At 36.3% G+C, this 17823-nt stretch overlaps 1 protein-coding gene across 6 annotated transcripts in view; it reads right to left on the bottom strand.

Annotated features, from left to right (window-relative positions):
- Positions 1-2394: 2394 nt before the first annotated feature.
- Positions 2395-17823, bottom strand: part of LIN54 (lin-54 DREAM MuvB core complex component) — a 72996-nt gene continuing 57567 nt past the window's right edge. For all 6 annotated transcript variants that reach the window (XM_043572301.1, XM_043572297.1, XM_043572299.1 and 3 more), the window contains 8 exons: positions 15795-15868; positions 15453-15650; positions 14231-14322; positions 13406-13477; positions 12095-12197; positions 11805-11942; positions 7419-7621; positions 2395-5709 (listed from right to left, as the gene is read on the bottom strand). In XM_043572301.1, the coding sequence (XP_043428236.1) occupies positions 5508-5709; positions 7419-7621; positions 11805-11942; positions 12095-12197; positions 13406-13477; positions 14231-14322; positions 15453-15650; positions 15795-15868 (1082 nt within the window). In that variant the 3' untranslated portion in view covers positions 2395-5507. The remainder of the gene's footprint in view (positions 5710-7418; positions 7622-11804; positions 11943-12094; positions 12198-13405; positions 13478-14230; positions 14323-15452; positions 15651-15794; positions 15869-17823) is intronic.

The following is a 17823-nucleotide window of genomic DNA, read 5'->3' as shown; positions in this document are numbered from 1 at the left end:
AGGCAATAGTTTCTTAAATATGACACCAAAAACATGAACAAAAAATAAATTGGACTTCACCAAAAAAAACTACAAAAAAACTTTTACTTTGGAGGACACTGTCAAGAGACAACCCACAGAATGGGAGAAAATTTTTACTACTCACACATCTGATAAAGGACTTGTATCTAGGATATACAAAGAACTCCTATAACTCAATAATGAAGGACAAATAACCCAGTTTGAAAAATGGGTAAAGAATGTAAATAGACACTCTTCAGAGGAGATAATACAAATGGCCTATAAAAACATGAATATGTGCCCAACATCATAAACCATCTGGGAAATGCAAATCAAAACCACACTGAGGTATCACTTTACACCCACTAGGATGGTTATAGTAAGAAAGTTAATAGCAAGTGTTGACAAGAATGTGGAGAAATTGAAACCCTCTTACACTGTTGGTGGGAATGCAGATGCTTTGGAAAACAGCTTGGCAGCTCTTCAAAAGGTTGAACAGAGTTACCATATCACCTAGCAGTTCTACTGACAGGCATATATATATCCAAGAGAAATAAAAACATGTTCATGTAAAAATTTGTACACAAATTTCATATTATTATAGCTACAAAGTGAGAAAACCGAAATGTCCAACTGATGGATAAGTAAAAATGTGTTGTATCCATACAATGGGTAACATAGTAAGTATATATTATGCTTTATGACAAACTGCCAGAACTCTTTTTGTGAAATAACTTCACCACTCTGCATTCCAATCAGGAAATGTATGAAACTTCCAGTTCCTCTCCTTTCTTCCCAGTACTTGGTATGGCCAGGGTTTAGTTTTGAATTAGCCATTCTAATAGGTGTGCAGTAATATTTCACTGTGGCTTTCATTTCCATTTTCCTAATGGCTAATGATGCTGGGCATCTTTTCATAGGATTATTTGCCATCCACATAATCTTAGGTGAAAGGTCTGTTGAAGTCTTTTGCCCCTCTTTCGGAAGGTTGGTTGTTTTTATTGAGTGTTAATTATATATTCTGGATAGAAGTGCATTATCTAATGTGTTTTGCAAATATTTTCTGCCAGTCTGTGGCTTTTCTTATTGTGTTTTGAAGGGCAGACATTAATTTTGAAAAATGGATTTTATCAGTTTTTATCTTTTAGGGATACTTTAGTTTCATATCTAAGAAGACGTTGCCTAACCCAAAGCCACAGATTTTTCTTCTCATGTTATCTTCTAGGTATTTGGTTGCTTTAGGTTTTTCATTTTTAGGTTATGATCCATTTTCAGTTCATTCTGGTCTTTGGTAGAAGTTGAGATTCATATTTTACATATGGATATCCCAGCAGTGTTTGTTAAAAAGATTATTGTTCCCTGAATTACCTTTGAGCCTTTGTAAGAAATTGACCACATATATATGGGTCTACTTCTAGGCTCTGTTCTGTTCCATTGATCCATTGGTCTAACATTTCACCAGTACCACAGTGACCTGATGAGCCTTATATGAGCCTTGAAGTCAAGTAGGAGTTTCACCTTTGTTCGTTATTCAGAAATGTTTGGCTGTTCTAATTGTACCTTTCTCTATATATTGTTTAATCAGCTTGTTGATTTTTTACAAAGATTCCTGCTGGGATTTTGGCTGGAGCTTTGGGGAATCTAAAGATCAATTTGGAGAGAAGTGATATCTTCATAGTATCCAATGTTCCAATTCACAAACATGGTAGATCTTTCCTTTTTTAAGGTCTTCTCTGATTTTATCAATGTTTTCTACACTTCACCTACAGATCTTGTATATATCTGTTACACTTCACATTTTGTGGTGCTACTATGCTAATTGTAAAAATTTGTTTCTAAATGTTCGTTGCTACTATGTAAAAATACAATTTTACATACTGACTTTGCTTAAACTCACTTCTTCTAGTTTTTCTTTAAAGATTACTGACTTTTGTATATAGGCAGTCACGTTGACCAGTAGATACTGTCTTATTTCCAATCTGTGCTCCCCTGCTTACTATACAGTAACCTCCAATACAATGTTGTAGGAGTGTCTTGTTCCTAGTCTAGCAGGGAAACATTGTCTTCACCATTCATACGATATTAGCTGTAGGCTTTTTAGTAAATGGTCTTTTCAGGTTGAGAATCCTTTTCTCTTCCTGGTGTGCTGAAGAGTTTGTGTGTGTGTGTGTGTGTGCACATTTCAGTCATAAGTGGGTCTTGAATTTTGTCATAATTTTTCTGTACCTTTTAACTTTTTTGGAAAAATATTTGAGCTATAATATACATATTGTAATATTAACCCTTTTAAAGTTCAGTAGTTTTTAGTATATTCAAAAGGTTCTCTGCAACTTTTACGATCATACAGTTTTACTTCTGTTTTATATCCATGCAGTGAGTTACATTATTTTTGAATGTTGTCAACTTTTTATTCCGGAGATAAACCCAACCTGGTCATGATGCATTCTTTTTATCTATTGCTAGACTTCATTTGATAATATAATCAGGGAGTTAAATGTCTCTGGCCTTATAGTAAATATTACCCTGAATATATTTTCTTAATGCTTTTGAGAAAAAAAAATGCCTTAAATGCTTTCATAAAACTATTTAAAAATTATAATTTAAAAAAAAGCCCTTATACCTTTCATTCTATAAAGTCATTTGGATCATAAAAACCTCACATTTGGTCTATAATGACAAAATCTGCATTAAGGAAACACACACACACACACAGACACACACAGCCCTAAGTAATTGACACAGTAGAAAATAACTCCAATAGTAAAGGCTTTCTATAGCTGATTGGCTTCCTTCTCCTTTGGGTTGCTGCTACGGAATTTCTACAGAAAATGCTGAAAAAGGATGCAACATGATGGTAGAGATCCTAGTTTGAAGCTGCGTTTACATAACAAGTATTCTCTTAGCTGTTTGTTACAGAACAATAAAAGTGGAAAACTTTTCTAAAGATTTTTTTTATTCACATTTGACATAAGATTTAGAAAATGTTAGTTGTCTGAATCCAAGAACTGGGAAGCTAAAGCAGTAGTCTCTCCCTAAAGTCGCTGCTCTGCTTGTTTTATTACCTGCAACATTAAGGTTTTGTTTCCCAGATAAGACCTACAGGTTGCTTTTTGTTCTTGAAAGAAAAGGAAACTGAGAAAGGTGCTCACTATAAAAACATCAAACATTAAAAAAGAAAGAAAAACATCAAAAAAGAAAGGAAAGAGTAGACTGAGTTTCTGCCCTTACACAGTGGAAAAAAGGCCTATTTTCATTTCAAAGCAATTTTGGGTTAATGATAATTGGGCAAAATTATACTTATTATTTGTGTGCTTTCAGAAGTAATGTCAAATTTACTTAAAATCAGATATTTTAAGTTTCTTTTCTGGTACATTAAATGGTTAAAAGTGGTGTTCTTAAAGAAAAAAAACAAACTTTTTTTTTTTTTTACAGAATAGTATAAATGTTTATTTTCTGTATGATTTACTTTGCTGTCCTGTTTTTACAATATAGAAAAGTGTATTCTTCGAATAGCTCTAGTAAATATAAATTTAATCTTTCTACTTTGGGATGTAAATAGAGCTAAAAAAATTATATACCCAACCCTCCCCAAATAGTCTTTTAAAATTGTTGAATTAATGTGGATATTAATCTTGTTCAGCAATTTGATGCAAATGCCTAAATACAAAAAGTTGCTTAGTAAGTACTACACAGGAAGGAAAGTCTTAATACTTTAGATAGCTTCTTGAAAATCAGAAAAACTAGTAGCATTTGATTGCACCTTCAAGTTTTTACAAGCAAAACATTCTCAAGCAATGCCGTCATACATAATCTACAATTGTAATCCAAATTTCACAAACATTTTCTGCACACTGTATATAAATACACATCACAAAGGTGCAATTAGAATTAAACACAGAATATGTACAAAATGAACAAAGTTTAGGTTTAGACCAAAAAGGTATTGTAATCTTTTGAAAAATAACTTGATTAGATATTTTATCCTCTTACACTAATTTACATTTATACAAATTTTAATTAAACATACTAGATTGAGGTGCTAAGAATGTTTGCACTATCTACATTTAAAGTTACTGCACTATAATTTTATAAATCCAAATTTCAAAAGGAAGATACTTCAATGAATAACGGAATCTTCTTTTGGATTACTTAATTTCTATTGCCTATATCTTGCATGTTCATATGAACATATATACACACTTAATACATACAACTATAGATTCCTTGTAGGAAATGTAATAATCATATACTAATAATTACTGAGGATTAAGGTACCTAACAAAATGCCTGAATTCCAACATGGTTTTTCTTGTCATAAAATCCAGAGTCCTCGTACAGGCTCTTAAATTCATAAAGCTCTTGAATTTTGAATTTGTGAAAATGACTTAGGTTAATTTAGTAATAATAAGAAAACACTCATACCTTCAGCTTATCAAATCACTGGCTAAAAATAATGCCATTTTAAGCTTCCCTTATAAAAAGAAGTCCCACTATAATTTTGAAAGCTTTGTTAGGAGGCCCTTTCAGTAAATCAAATAAGACTCCTACACTGGATTGAGACCTCTTAGTTCAAAAGTCTATAAAGAGAATTGTATAGATGAAAAGTCTTTCCCTCAATTCATTTATTAGAGCTTCAATGTTCTTTATTTCTCCAAGTCAAATTTTATACCTGATGATTATGTAAGTTTCTGTATTATCACTACATAATAAGTTCTATTCATATGCACCTCTCACTTTTAATAGTACCCAGTAATCACTTTGACAATTTATTAATATCATTTCAAATACACAGCACCTCCTTCAAAGAAAATGGAAACATCCCAGAGCATTTCTTAGTCACTCTTTCTTAGAGAAACACCTTGCCTATCAAGAACTACTGCCTGTCCCTTAACAGTTTTTCTTAAAAAACAACTTCTTAATTTTAAAAGTATGCCTATGGATTCCTTCCCCTTCTGACATTCCCAAAGTGACAACACGATATTATTCCAGAATCTGTGCTAAAAAGTTTTTTCTTAAAAAGGTAGTGCTTTTCTAAACACAAAAATGTCATTTGAATATGTTTCATAAGAATTTGTTTATGTAGACATTCTATCTGCTTAGGTCTAGTGCCAAAGAATGACTGGGTAATACCAATGGTTCTCTGGCTTTTTCTACTGGAGCAAAGTCCTACAACGCCATACATTATAAATTATATTAATTTATAAATGTCCTTTGTCAACAGCATCAGATGGATAGAACATCTAATTCTTAAGAAACCCATGCAAATTAAAAATCTATATAATACAATAAAGAAAAACTCAATTTAGAAGGGGCATAAACAGATTTAACTAAGATTTAAAATGTACTAATTTCCTCACTTAAAATTTCTTCTTTCAATATTATAACTTCAGGTCACACAAGGACTGACTTAACAGTACAATCATTGTTAAATTATCTTCCAGAAAATCAAGTGTCCCTGGACCTTCAATTTTCTGTACAGTTCCATTTATCAGTCTTTTGTGCAAGAGTTAGCAATTCATGGCACAAGGGTCACTTTTTGCTTTGCCTGCAGAATTGATGACGCTCATCAAACATCGTCCGAATTCCTCCAGTATCATCCGTTCGGCTGCTGCCTTTGATTTTCCCTTCTTGTCTGCCTGCTCTGCCTGGGCAAGAAGGCAATTACATGTGGCTTCCGCTACTTCCTTAGTTACAAATGTAAATGGCAATCTGAAATGATTTTTTGAGAGAGAAAGAGAGACGATGATGGTGTTGAATAACAACAAAAGTGGATGACATTACTTCACATGAAAATCTGTTAACATGTTCATGACTCACCAACACACTGAACATTACAATTTGTGCAGTGAGCACAAGCACAGCCCAAAGAGCTTTAAAAAGTTAGACCTGTTTTATTATTGCATATAAGAAAATATAATTTTACATAAAATACATGTCTTATTACCTACACAAGGTTATCTGGTTAACTAAAAGATGTTAACTCTGTATGTCAACTGGATAATTCTATAACAAATTCTCCTAATTCGTGAATTAGTTTTCAGAGTGCAGTCTTTGTTTTATTTATTGCTGTTTCTTCACAGCCTAGAACACTGCCTGACACATAGAAACACTCCATGAATATCTGTTCAATGAATGAATAAGATTGAGCACTGCAAGCAGTATCTCCTGGACAACACTAAAAATAAAGTACTTTCCCAGAGTCCCATATATTGTTCACAAAGCAAAAAGCACACCAAAATTTTGCATTTTTCCATCATGACAAACAAAACTTTTGGGGAAACCAAATGCTGTTCTCTACATGGAGTTTCATTCATAAAGACCTCAACTATTAAGTATTAAATAAGAGCAATCCATCCTGAGGCTTGCTATATGTAGCCATGTCTTAAAGCCTTCAGAGACAAATCAGGCAACCTAACGTAACCACGACACTAATGTTACCAACGACACTGACAGAAGGAAACTGCAAAACAAATGAAGTCTGAAATTCAGACCTACTGTGACAAGAGAGTAATTGAGGGTTTGGGCTGCTGTACAGTTGTATAAAAATCTTTAAAATGTAAAACACTTTAAGTTAGAAAGTATTATACTATTACAATAACGTTAATATTGTATAGTTAGTAACACTGTATAATAGTTCTTCAGAATTGCTATCTGAAATATTTTGTACAAAAAGAAGCATTTCTGTAAGCATTGGAGCCTATTTCAACTTAGGCATTTTACATAATATACCATCTGGAAGGCTCATTGCATTTAATAATTCTGCAAGCTAACCTCTACTAAACCCTCTGATACAAATCCACACCAGCAAGCTGTGTGGCATAGGACCCTGCCAAACACTGGGACAGCGATGCTTTATTCTTTGTGGCCACTTGGTAAGGATGATGGGAAGGACAAGAGAACCGAGACCTAGAGAGGGGGAGTGCTTGTCGAATTCATAAACTACTGCGTAGCACACACAGTATTTAAACTCATCTCGGCCGAACTTTAAAGCTTGAGCTTTCCTATTCCAGAGTTTAGCAGTCCAGTGAAACAAGGTGCCCCAGTAGGATGGGGAAAAGTGCTACATGGGCACGGAAAAGGCAACAGAAGGTAAGGATGTGCAAAAGTGTGAATGATACTGCTACCAGAAACAGGTGTAAAAAATTCAGTTTTCTTAGGGATTTGTCAAATTACATCACTACCTCATCTTAGTGGAGAGAAATCGAATTAAGCACAAAGCATGTTAGAAGTGTGTACTATATCTCACAGTGGTTTTCCTATTACCTTCAAAATCCTTTACAAGTAACTAGAGATAGAAAATGCAAAAAGAGGTTTGCAACAAGGCAAAGCATGAACTTAGCCTTGTCCAAAAAGAAGAAACTTTACCAGAAATAATACTGATGTTATACTATAAAAAAGACATTAAAATACTGACTTACTTTCCTCCTCCACTATTCAAAGCTGGTGTTGGCCTAGTAAGCAAGTCCGAAATTTGAGAAGATAACTTAGTTTTCGCTGCCGTCTGTTGCTGTACCCTTACTTCAGCTGCGTCTGCCAAGTGCATCAGTGTCTTTCGTTCTGGGCTTTCTTCAAAATTCTTACAGCCAACACATTTGCATATTGAGGAACACATTATTTTTGCCTAAAAGATTTACAAAAGAAAAGCTTCCAAATCAAACCCAAAAAGCATTACTCTTAAGTAGACTCTAATCAAATCAACAGACAACAGAACTAACTGCTCAAATGACATAAGATACAATGGAAACCTCTCTTCCTGACACTCAATGGGCTACCTACACGTGGACAGGTCAAATATTTAAGTCCGAGAGTGGCTACACAGTGTTTGTTTTTGAGTGCTTCCACATCATTTCTTCCCCCGCTAAAGGTTTTCCTCCTGATATGATTAACATGTGTTCTTTATAAAGAATATGAATGATACAATATTAAAAAAATACCAGTTATCCGGAATCCATCCACCTCAACGTGTTGATCATTTCCCACTTATGCAAACACACAATTATCACATGAAAGGAATTTCGTAGATGCTATTTTTATTATGGATAATCTCCATAATCTCCCTCCGTGAATCCCCTTCTCCAGCTTCCCCAAATCCTTCCATAGTCCATATTAAACCAGTGTGTCCTTGTATGTAAAAATGTGTAAAACATATATATTTATGAAAAACACAGCCCTTATGTACATATACCTATCTTAACTAACAAATACACGTCTTTTTTTTAGTGTGTTTTACAAAATCATATGCCCCACTTTCTGCATCTTCCGTTTCTCACACTACACCTCATGGAATCCCTCCCCCCAAGTCATCTAGCATAGGCTGAATTCATTCTATTTAATGGCTGAGTATTAATCCCTGGTATAGATGTGCCACCTTTTATTTGGGCATTCACTTGCCTGTTGCTGGGCATCTATTTTGTTACCAGTTCTTGAGTACTACAAATAATGCATAAAAGATTATTTTATATACATATACATATATATGCTTTTATTTCTATGAGCTACATTTCTAGAATTGGGCTCACTGGCCAAAGGGTATGTGTATTTTAATAGATGTGAGCAGACTGTCTTTACAAAAGGCTGTAACACCTCACATCTCATCAGCAATGTATAAAAGAAGCCTTTCCCACATTCCCTCCAACAGTGTATATTCTAGCTCTTTTTAATATTTAGCAATCTGGGGGAAAGAGGTGAAGTGAGATCTCATTGTTCCGTCATTGACATTTCCCAAGCCTAGTAAATTTGAGTATCTTTTGTTGGATGCAGTTTCTTCAGTGAACCCATGTCAATTTAAAGAAACATACCAACTGCCCTTTCTCTCTACAGCACCTAGCAAGACAAACAAATCGTATTATGACGAACACATTTAACCCTGCTCCTTTCTTACAATACACAAATAAATTCTCTTTACCAAGGGAACAAAATGGATATACATTCTGGGTTAATGGAGTTAAGCTACACTTAATAAGTATCTAATGATGAAGAGATAAAATCCCTGATATCAAGGGTGAAAAAGACACACCAATAACGATAATTTGGATTAAGTATGAAGAACCGTAAGAAAGGTACTAATAATCTAACAGGAACTCAGGAAGAAGAAATTAGAATGACAGAGTATCCGTTTAGCTTCAACTTCCCTTGTGGTCAAAAACAAGGAGAGGAAAAAAAGTTACAAGGCACAGCCATTTAAAAAATGTGGACGCTCACATCTCCACTCAACAAGCCTTGAAAGCTGAGTGAAAGGAACAGGCATGTGTTATCCAGATGCAGACTAACTGGACCAAAAAAGCCAATTCAGTTCAAAAGACCAACAAATGAACACACAAACTGTCAGACAATATCACAACCAATTCACAAGGGGCCAATCAGCCACTGCTAGTCCTAGATTAGTGCATTCCAGTTCTTCCATTTCTTGGTCTTTGAGAGCGACAAGTTAGTTATTAGACACTATGTGTGTCCTGAAAGTCAAGGATTTTTATAACTGGGCAGCTTTCTCTCTTTTAGTATACTTCAATGAGCTTTTCTATTTCTATAAATTCTCTCTCTATATATAAATATATAATTGTTGGTTCTTGCATGTTTATCATACGCCTAGCATGTACAGACCGTTCAATGCCATATGCATGGAAGGGCTTCTTTGCCCTTCTGACCCAGCTTTACATCAATTTCCATTTTGTCTCTTTTTGTGGACTTGGTTTGATAATAAGAATATGCTATTCTTACATTTTTTAAATATCCATGACAAATTTTGTATGACATGGTTTATGAACAGATGCCACCTATTTCATCATGTGTTCAAATAAAGGAGTCCAGGGGCACCTGGGTGGCTCAGTTGGTTGAGCATCCAACTTTGGCTCAGGTCTGATCTCACATTCTGTGAGTTCAAGCCCCACGTCAGGCTCTGTGCTAACAGCTCAAAGCCTGGAGCCTGCTTCAGAGTCTGCATCTCCCTCTCTCTCTGCCCCACCCCTGCTTGCTCTCTGTCTCTCAAAAATGAATAAACTTAAAAAAAATTTTTTTTAATTCAAATAAAAATTCAGGATAAAAAAGGATAAAAAACTGACTTGTTGGACTCTAAAGCATTATTTAAGACACTTTCAAAATACTCTTAATTATACACAATTTTCATTCATTTTGACTTTAGGACCAACAAGAGGTTACCTTACTATACTTCTTAGAAGGAGTATTTGACTTCTAACACAGGTGAATTACGAATTCATTACATAGGGAAAACAGCACACATAATCTTTACTGTGACACATTTTGAATGGGAAGGGGCACGGAATGGCAGGCACACACTCCTAAAGCAGAGCAACCTTATGAGGGGAGAATGCCGTCCTTGGTACTGCTTTACCAAGTACAACGCCAGGGCTTCTGCCAAAACAAAAAATAAGGTATCCTTCTGAATATGAAATCTGAAAGTATGAAAATCTAATAGATGAGAAGAGCCAGCTAACTATAGGGATGACTCAATTCCAAAGATTGTCAGTGAAGAGTTTCAGGTACACCAAAAAAGCAAATACGCTAACACAGGGTTCATCTTGGGCATGAATAGATTATTCTATTTAAGCTTTGAAAATAAAAACAATGTTTATTTGAAAATAAAAACAATGTAGTTATATAGTACTTCGTCTATAGCAAGAAGGGGATGATTTAAATAGCATTTAAAAATAAAATAAATAGCACCTGTCAAAGATGCCTGACTAATCATGGTCAGCAGCAAAAATGGATGCAATCACTTCACCATGACCAATAACCTCAACCAGCAATATTTCATGTTTCTTCCCTATTTTTATGCTCAGAAAGCAAACTTCGTAACATAATTCAGTTTTCCAAAGAGCACTGTTCTTCAACAAGGCACTATAGGCATGTTGGGCAAGATAAATCTTCACTTTCAGGACTGCCCCTGGAATGCAGACTATTTTGTAACCACATATATTTTCAAAAGCCCAGGGGGGACAGTTGGTAGCACTACTCTTCCATTAAAGACAACTGCTAGTTTCCAAACCACTTTGATGTTATTTAAAAAAATTTTTATTTATTTTTTTTTAATGTTTATTTATTTTTGAGAGAGAGAGAGAGAGAGAGACACACACACACAAAGTTTGAGTGAGGGAGGTGCAGAGAGAGAGGGAGACACAATCTGAAGCAGGCTCCAGGCTCTGAGCTGTCAGCACAGAGTCCGATGTGGGGCTCGAGCTCACAGACCTGACCGTGAGATCATGACCTGAGCTGAAGTTGGATGCCCAACCAACTGAGGCACTCAGGCACCCCCAAAAAGTTTTTTTTTTTATGTTTACTTATTTTTGAGACAGAGAGAGAGAGCAAGCAGGGAAGGGGCTGAGAGAGAGGAAGACACAGAACCCGAAGCAGGCTCCAGGCTCTGAGCTGCCAGCACAGAGCCCAATGCGGGGCTCGAACTTATGAACCATGAGATCATGACCTGAGTTCAAGTCAGACACCCAACCGACTGGGCCACCCAGGCGCCCCCTGATGTTATTTTTACTAAAAATCAATAAATTGTTGCTCTGATTTACACACTTCAGGTATAATGATCAAGAAGTTATGAACTGGGAATCAGGTAATGAGTCCCAAAGCCATAATGACAAGACCAAGGTATTGTTCCTCTGAAGCCCTGCTTGGGAGGCCAGAAGGTCTTCCTCAAACTAGGGCCCTTGCAACGACTGTGCATATTTTCAAACTGTGATAGCAGAATAATTTCCCAATTTGTAAGTAAATTTTTACAATATACCTTTCTAAAGTTATTTTCAAAAAAATGGTTAGATTATGTTCCCCAACCAGCATCTCACCTCATAGCATTCACAGTAGTTTTTAAGACATCCTGATCGTTTGCAATTACATCCTTTGCTGTGACGTCGATCTGATTCTCCCTCCTTTCCTTTCCCTATCTTAGGTTTAAAAGCTTCTGGATTTCTGTCAAGGCATGCCTATTAAAACAGATCAAATATCAACTGAAGCCCAATCACATTAGATTAAATACAGCAAAAGGAATTAATTTTCATTGTAAAGGAACCAAGTTCTACAAAAATCAGGTGAAACTGGAAATTTCTGTCAGTTAAATAAAATAAAAAGTAATCACCTTTATTGCTTTTTGCCTTTCATTTTCATGTTCCAAATTATTATAACAATTAGTACAGTTGCAGTTGTTGCAAAATTCACCATTTGCAAAGCAATCACAATATCTGGAATACAAAAATCAGTGCAAGTCACATAAAAAAGTCATTGGTTATTTTTTTTTTATTATTATTGTTTATTTTGAGAGAGCAAGCAAGAGTAGGGAGAGGGGCAGAGAGAGAGAGGGAGAGGAAAAAAATCCCAAGCAGGCTCCATGCTGTCAGCACAGAGCCCAACACAGGGCTCAAACCCATGAACTGTGAGATTGTGTCCTGCGTCAAAATCAAGAGTCGGACATTTAACCGAATGAGCCATTCAGGCATCCCAGAAAAATCATTGTTAAAATACATAAAACTAGAAATTATCTGATTAAAAGCATTATATATGCAGACCCACCTACTTACAGAGTTTATTTTTACTGTCAACCACGTTCATCAGCCTCAAAATTAAAGTCACTGGCTCCTAGAATTTTGGTTTAGAAACTTAGTTCCAGTAGTAACTGCTGTCAACACAACAGCTACGTGATTTTATGTGAACCCAAAGTAAGTTATTTCAAAATTATTAAAAAGGAAACACATGAGCTATATTCCAGTAGTGCAATCTGCTTACTTGAACTACAGTTATGCTTCTTGGGATTTTAAACCACTTACATGACCAGTGCTTTTCACTTAAGTGTTTCATGTCAGATCTATTGGTTCAGACCTAATATGCAAATTAATCATCCAACAAATTCTTTTTACATGTTTATTTTTTTTATTTTTGAGAGAGAGTGTGTGCGAGCAGGGGAGGGGCAGAAAGAGAGGGATACAGAGAATCCACACTGACAGCAGAGAGCCTGATGTGGGGTTCGAACTCGTGAACTGTATGATCATGACCTGAGCTGAAGTCAGATGTTTAACTCATTGAGCCACCCAGGTGCCCCCATCTAATAATTTTTAAAGCTACTCAGAGTATCACCTCACTAAGGAGACCAAATATAAAGGTCATAAATATAATCAAATTTATTATTATTAACAAAAGAGACTATGTCTGTCTCATGCTGCTGTGTCCCTAAATTCCTACTCCAGTGCCTCATCTATGGTAAAGACTATAAAATAACTTCTGAATGTACGAAACAGTATTTTTACACCGTCACAAGTGCTCATTCACTTGCACGTTTATTTAAATTACTTGGACTTATGAAACTGAGTTTGTTAAGAATTTTTATTTAACTCCATTTACTTTTAAAAGTATTTTCAGTTATATCCAATGAAGAAATAGTAGCAAAAAGACTTACAATTTCAAACACAGCGATTTTGTACAATTACAGGGCTTCCTGGGCCGACTGGCAGACTCTGATGGTATTATGCTATACAGATACAAAAAAAAAGATACAGATTTTAATCAATTAAAGATAACTATTGCAAATTGGAAATGTCTCTGCAAATTCCTCCTAAAATAAAGCTTTAACAAATGTACCCATCTCTAATAATCCATCTCTATGTTGTCCCTTCACATCAAATTCAAAAGCAAGTTGTAGAGTCAAGACAGGGAATTTTTAAGAAGGAGGTTATGAATAGCTTCTAAAGAACACTCCACAAAAAAACTCTCCTTCTGAGAGAACTAGAGCTGAAATCTGCTCAAAACTTTTGGGATTCAATTATAAAAGCAATGAGGGGAAAGGGGGATACGGGGTTGGAGGTGGAGAGAGGTGGACTGGTCCCATGCAATTAACTAAGCACCGTTTCTAAACCAATATTGCAAAGGAAGCAATTCACAGATTAAAAAACAGATTAATAACAACAACAAAAAAGGAAAGGACCTAACATAAACAATTTGAAAACTAGTTAATCTCATTTTTAAAAACATATTCAGGATGAGAGAGAGAAAAGAAAGAGACAGAGAATATGAGGCAAAACTGATGAATCTGAGTAAAAGACATTTGGGAATTCTCTCCTCCTGTAACTTTTCTGTTTAAAGCATCTCAAAATAAAAAGTTCTATAGAGGCGTGCTCACATGGCTTTGAGGAAAAAATATCTTATGATGTTTTGAAATATATATATTTAATGTTGCATTTAACCTGATCCAACAACTTCACTTACATATTTTCAAAAGACTCACCCATTGAATGGAAGCCTTGCCTGGGTCTGGATACCAGGTGTTCCGGTGAAGTTTGAGTTGCTTGCTATAGACACATATGAAGACTGCTGTAGCTACATAGAAAGAAAGGTAGTTTTAGACCATATTTACAAAAATGCACAATACTCTCAGATATAATGATCAATAAGGAACACAAATTCATCCACTAAAACAGGAAAAACAGTATGGAGAATTTCATACACACTACTTCATGGAGCTCTTCTAAAGGCCCAAACTAATACCAGAGGTGAAAACAACGTGAACATTTTAAAGTACTACATGGTACAAATACAAGAAACTTTTCATAGAGGAGTAAGCATATCAGGATTAAGAAATTCTGGATGAATGACTCAAAAATATTAAGTATTAATTTGTATTGGCTAGAAAAACGCAAGTGTCTACTTGTAAATAAAATAGGCACTATACTGATCATTCATCACATTATAAGTTATAGGGAATGAGAAGTTACGTGAGCAATAAGTTTCTATTTTACATTGATTTCTATACAAGAGAAGAGATGCTGGAGACAAAAATACTAGACATTCATTTTCTAATCAGCGGTCACATTAGCATACTCCATAGTACATTTCATTAAAGTACACAGGTTTCTTTTCTCTCTCTTATAATCTGTGTAGATCAACTCAACAGCTTAGAACATGGTGCTAATTTGCTGGATTCTTACGTGAAAAAGAAAACTTCTATCTGCTTTAGAAGCAGCACTCCTAACCCTCACCAGCCAGTTAGATAATACATGGTTTTAACTCTAAGGATGACCAGATGAGAGTATCTGGACAGGTCACTAAAGATGAGTCACCTAGAAATGTATCTCACAGTCTACTTTCCAGGAGCAAGTCAGTGGCATCCTACTCATATGTGAGGAAGAGATGGATTACAGTGGCAGTGTTCTCTAAATGCACTTGGACTCCACCAACTTCAACTTCTCTTCGATCTACATAGTCTTGCCCTCTTCCTAAGCTGCTCTCAGTCCCTAAGTGTCTGACTTGCATATGTGACTTGTGCCATTTCTAAACGCTAGAGATACATAAATAAATTCAGAAGTTTTTGTTAGCATCTTAAGATTTTAGAAAGAGCCATTTTCATACTGAGTAAGATGTTTTTGAGTAGTTTCAGAACGTGATAGGACTGCACATCTTAGACCAAATCATCCTTTCTGAAATGCGACGACTCCATTGTTTTCTCATACCTGAGTAACATACTGAGCTGGAAGCACTGCGTAGCCCACATTCCCTGTCCCCGGAGCCGGAGCCAGCACAGTGCCTGGTGGCAGGTTAGTGAGGTTTGGCTGGATCTGTGGCAGTGGTGTGGCAGGCATGATGAGCCGCTGCTGTGGCTGGCTGGTGGTAACTATTTGTGAAGTGGGATTGATCGGTTTGGGAACAACCTTAAAAAAAGAGGAATTTACAGAAGTAAATTTTACAGCCTCTCCATTCAGCATATATCTCTTGTACATGAATCTTAACTTTCAGTTGTAAAACTGAATTGTCTGTTTGGGAGAGACTGGGAAAACAAGTTCTGTGACACTCACCTGTTTGACAGTCTGCGCGGAGACAAGAGGAACTGACATCCGCACGGGAGTGGTATTAACAACCACTGGCTTTGCTTTTGAGAAAAAGGGGAGGAAGGACAATTTATTTTCAGAAAATAGTGCTTGAAACATTTAAGACACTTAGTTCTCTCAAGATATCCTGATAAAAGAGCTTAAAGAATTTCATTTATTTCCTGTCTAGAGCACTCTTTAATCAAGATAGTTACCTTTTCAAAATTCCTTAGCCCATCTACCAAGGACTGCATATCTCAGGGAGCTCCAGTCTATCCGCCTGCTAAGGGAATGTTCGTCATTCAAGACAGTCTACTGAAAATACTTCAATCTGTACTCAGGTGATTTAAACATTCCCTAGTAAAGCCAGTCACATGAAATGTTGTATAAATTTTTAAAAACTGCCATTCAGGAGCTTGAGTCACAATGCTGTTCTGTATTCTAATTGCCATGTTTGTACCGAAACCAGAGAAGGTATCATTTTTATAGTATAATACATTATTTACAGAGTACCTACTAAAAGGCAGCACAGCATGAAGGTTAAGAAGATGGTCTCTTAAGTCGTAACACCCTTGGGGGTTCAAATCCCAATTCTGCTGCTTTCTAACTCTCTTTGCCTGTACTCCATCTACAACATGGGGATAGTACCTCCGTTACAGAGTATAAAGATTAAATATGTTAATCTATGAACATTTATTAGAACAGTGTCCAACAAATAGTAAGTGCTCAATAAATGTTAGTTGCTCAATAAATGTGATTATTGTTATTACAACCAACATTACTCTATAAATGGCATTGTAGACAGTGTTCCGGGGAAACTAAAGTATAAAGACACTTGCTCAAAGAGGTTACACTCCAGTAGAGCAGATGAGACATATACCAAATAAAATAAACATGATTAAAAAAGAGAAAGTGCTGCAGAGTCCGAGGGAGACAGAATGTATGTCTGACTGGCAGAGGATATGGAATACTGAAAGAATGCATGACAGGCATTGTGTCTGAGGTGGGTCGTGATCAATGGTCAGGTTGCAGAGAGGGCACACAAATTGGAGCAGGACATTCCATGAAGAGGTAGAAGCATGAGCAGTGGAGGCCTGATGCTGGGAAGCAGCAAAGCATTTCACAAAATGTTAGTGAACAGACCAGTCTGGTTGGAACCTAGGGTTAAAGTAGGCAAGCACGGGTCTTTAACGTTAGGGTAGAAATCTACATATTTAATCTGCATTTTTAATTCAGTAGGCGATGAGAAGTTTCTGAGGATTTTGTTTGTTTGTTTGTTTGTTTGTTATTTATTTATTTATTTATTTTTGAGACAGAGAAAGACAGAGCATGAACAGGGGAGAGGCAGAGAGAGAGGGAGACACAGAATCGGAAGCAGGCTGCAGGCTCTGAGCCATCAGCCCAGAGCCCGACGCGGGGCTCGAACTCACGGACCGCAAGATCGTGACCTGAGCCGAAGTCGGACGCTTAACCGACTGAGCCACCCAGGCGCCCCGTCTGAGGATTTTGAAGTACAGAAATATTACTTGGAATAGCACAAAAAGAAACTGTATTTGGCCACAGTGTATAAAACAGAATGGAGTTCCACAAAACAAGGAAAGTTAGAAGAGTGCACAAACTGAGGGTCTACTTGGGATGACACAGCTGGGGACGGACAGGAGAGAGCAACTGCAAAAGAGAAGGTGAAAGTGAAAGGAACCACCCAAGAGAGGGCAGAAATTGCACGTTATTAGGGAAGAAAATGTAAGTCAGTGTGAAGCTTCCAAGTGGCCAGAAAAAGGACAGCAACCAGATGGAAAACCTCAAGGGTGAGATGATTTGAAGGGAAGATGAACCCTGACATAGAGACAAACTATGATGAAATGGACGAGAGAGGCTGGCACTAGACCTGTATGTTTGGACCAAAAGAAGGACAACCTTTCAAATTGCTTACTGCCATTTCCACAGTCTAAAAAAGGGATTGAAGAAGATAGGAAGGATAGCCCGTTAGGTTTTATTTATGCAAAAAGGCCTAGAG

Source organism: Prionailurus bengalensis, chromosome B1 (assembly GCF_016509475.1).
Source record: "Prionailurus bengalensis isolate Pbe53 chromosome B1, Fcat_Pben_1.1_paternal_pri, whole genome shotgun sequence".
Taxonomy (NCBI): domain Eukaryota; kingdom Metazoa; phylum Chordata; class Mammalia; order Carnivora; family Felidae; genus Prionailurus; species Prionailurus bengalensis.
The sequence above is the reverse complement of the archived record's forward strand: the minus strand, read 5'-3'. Positions and strand labels throughout refer to the sequence as shown.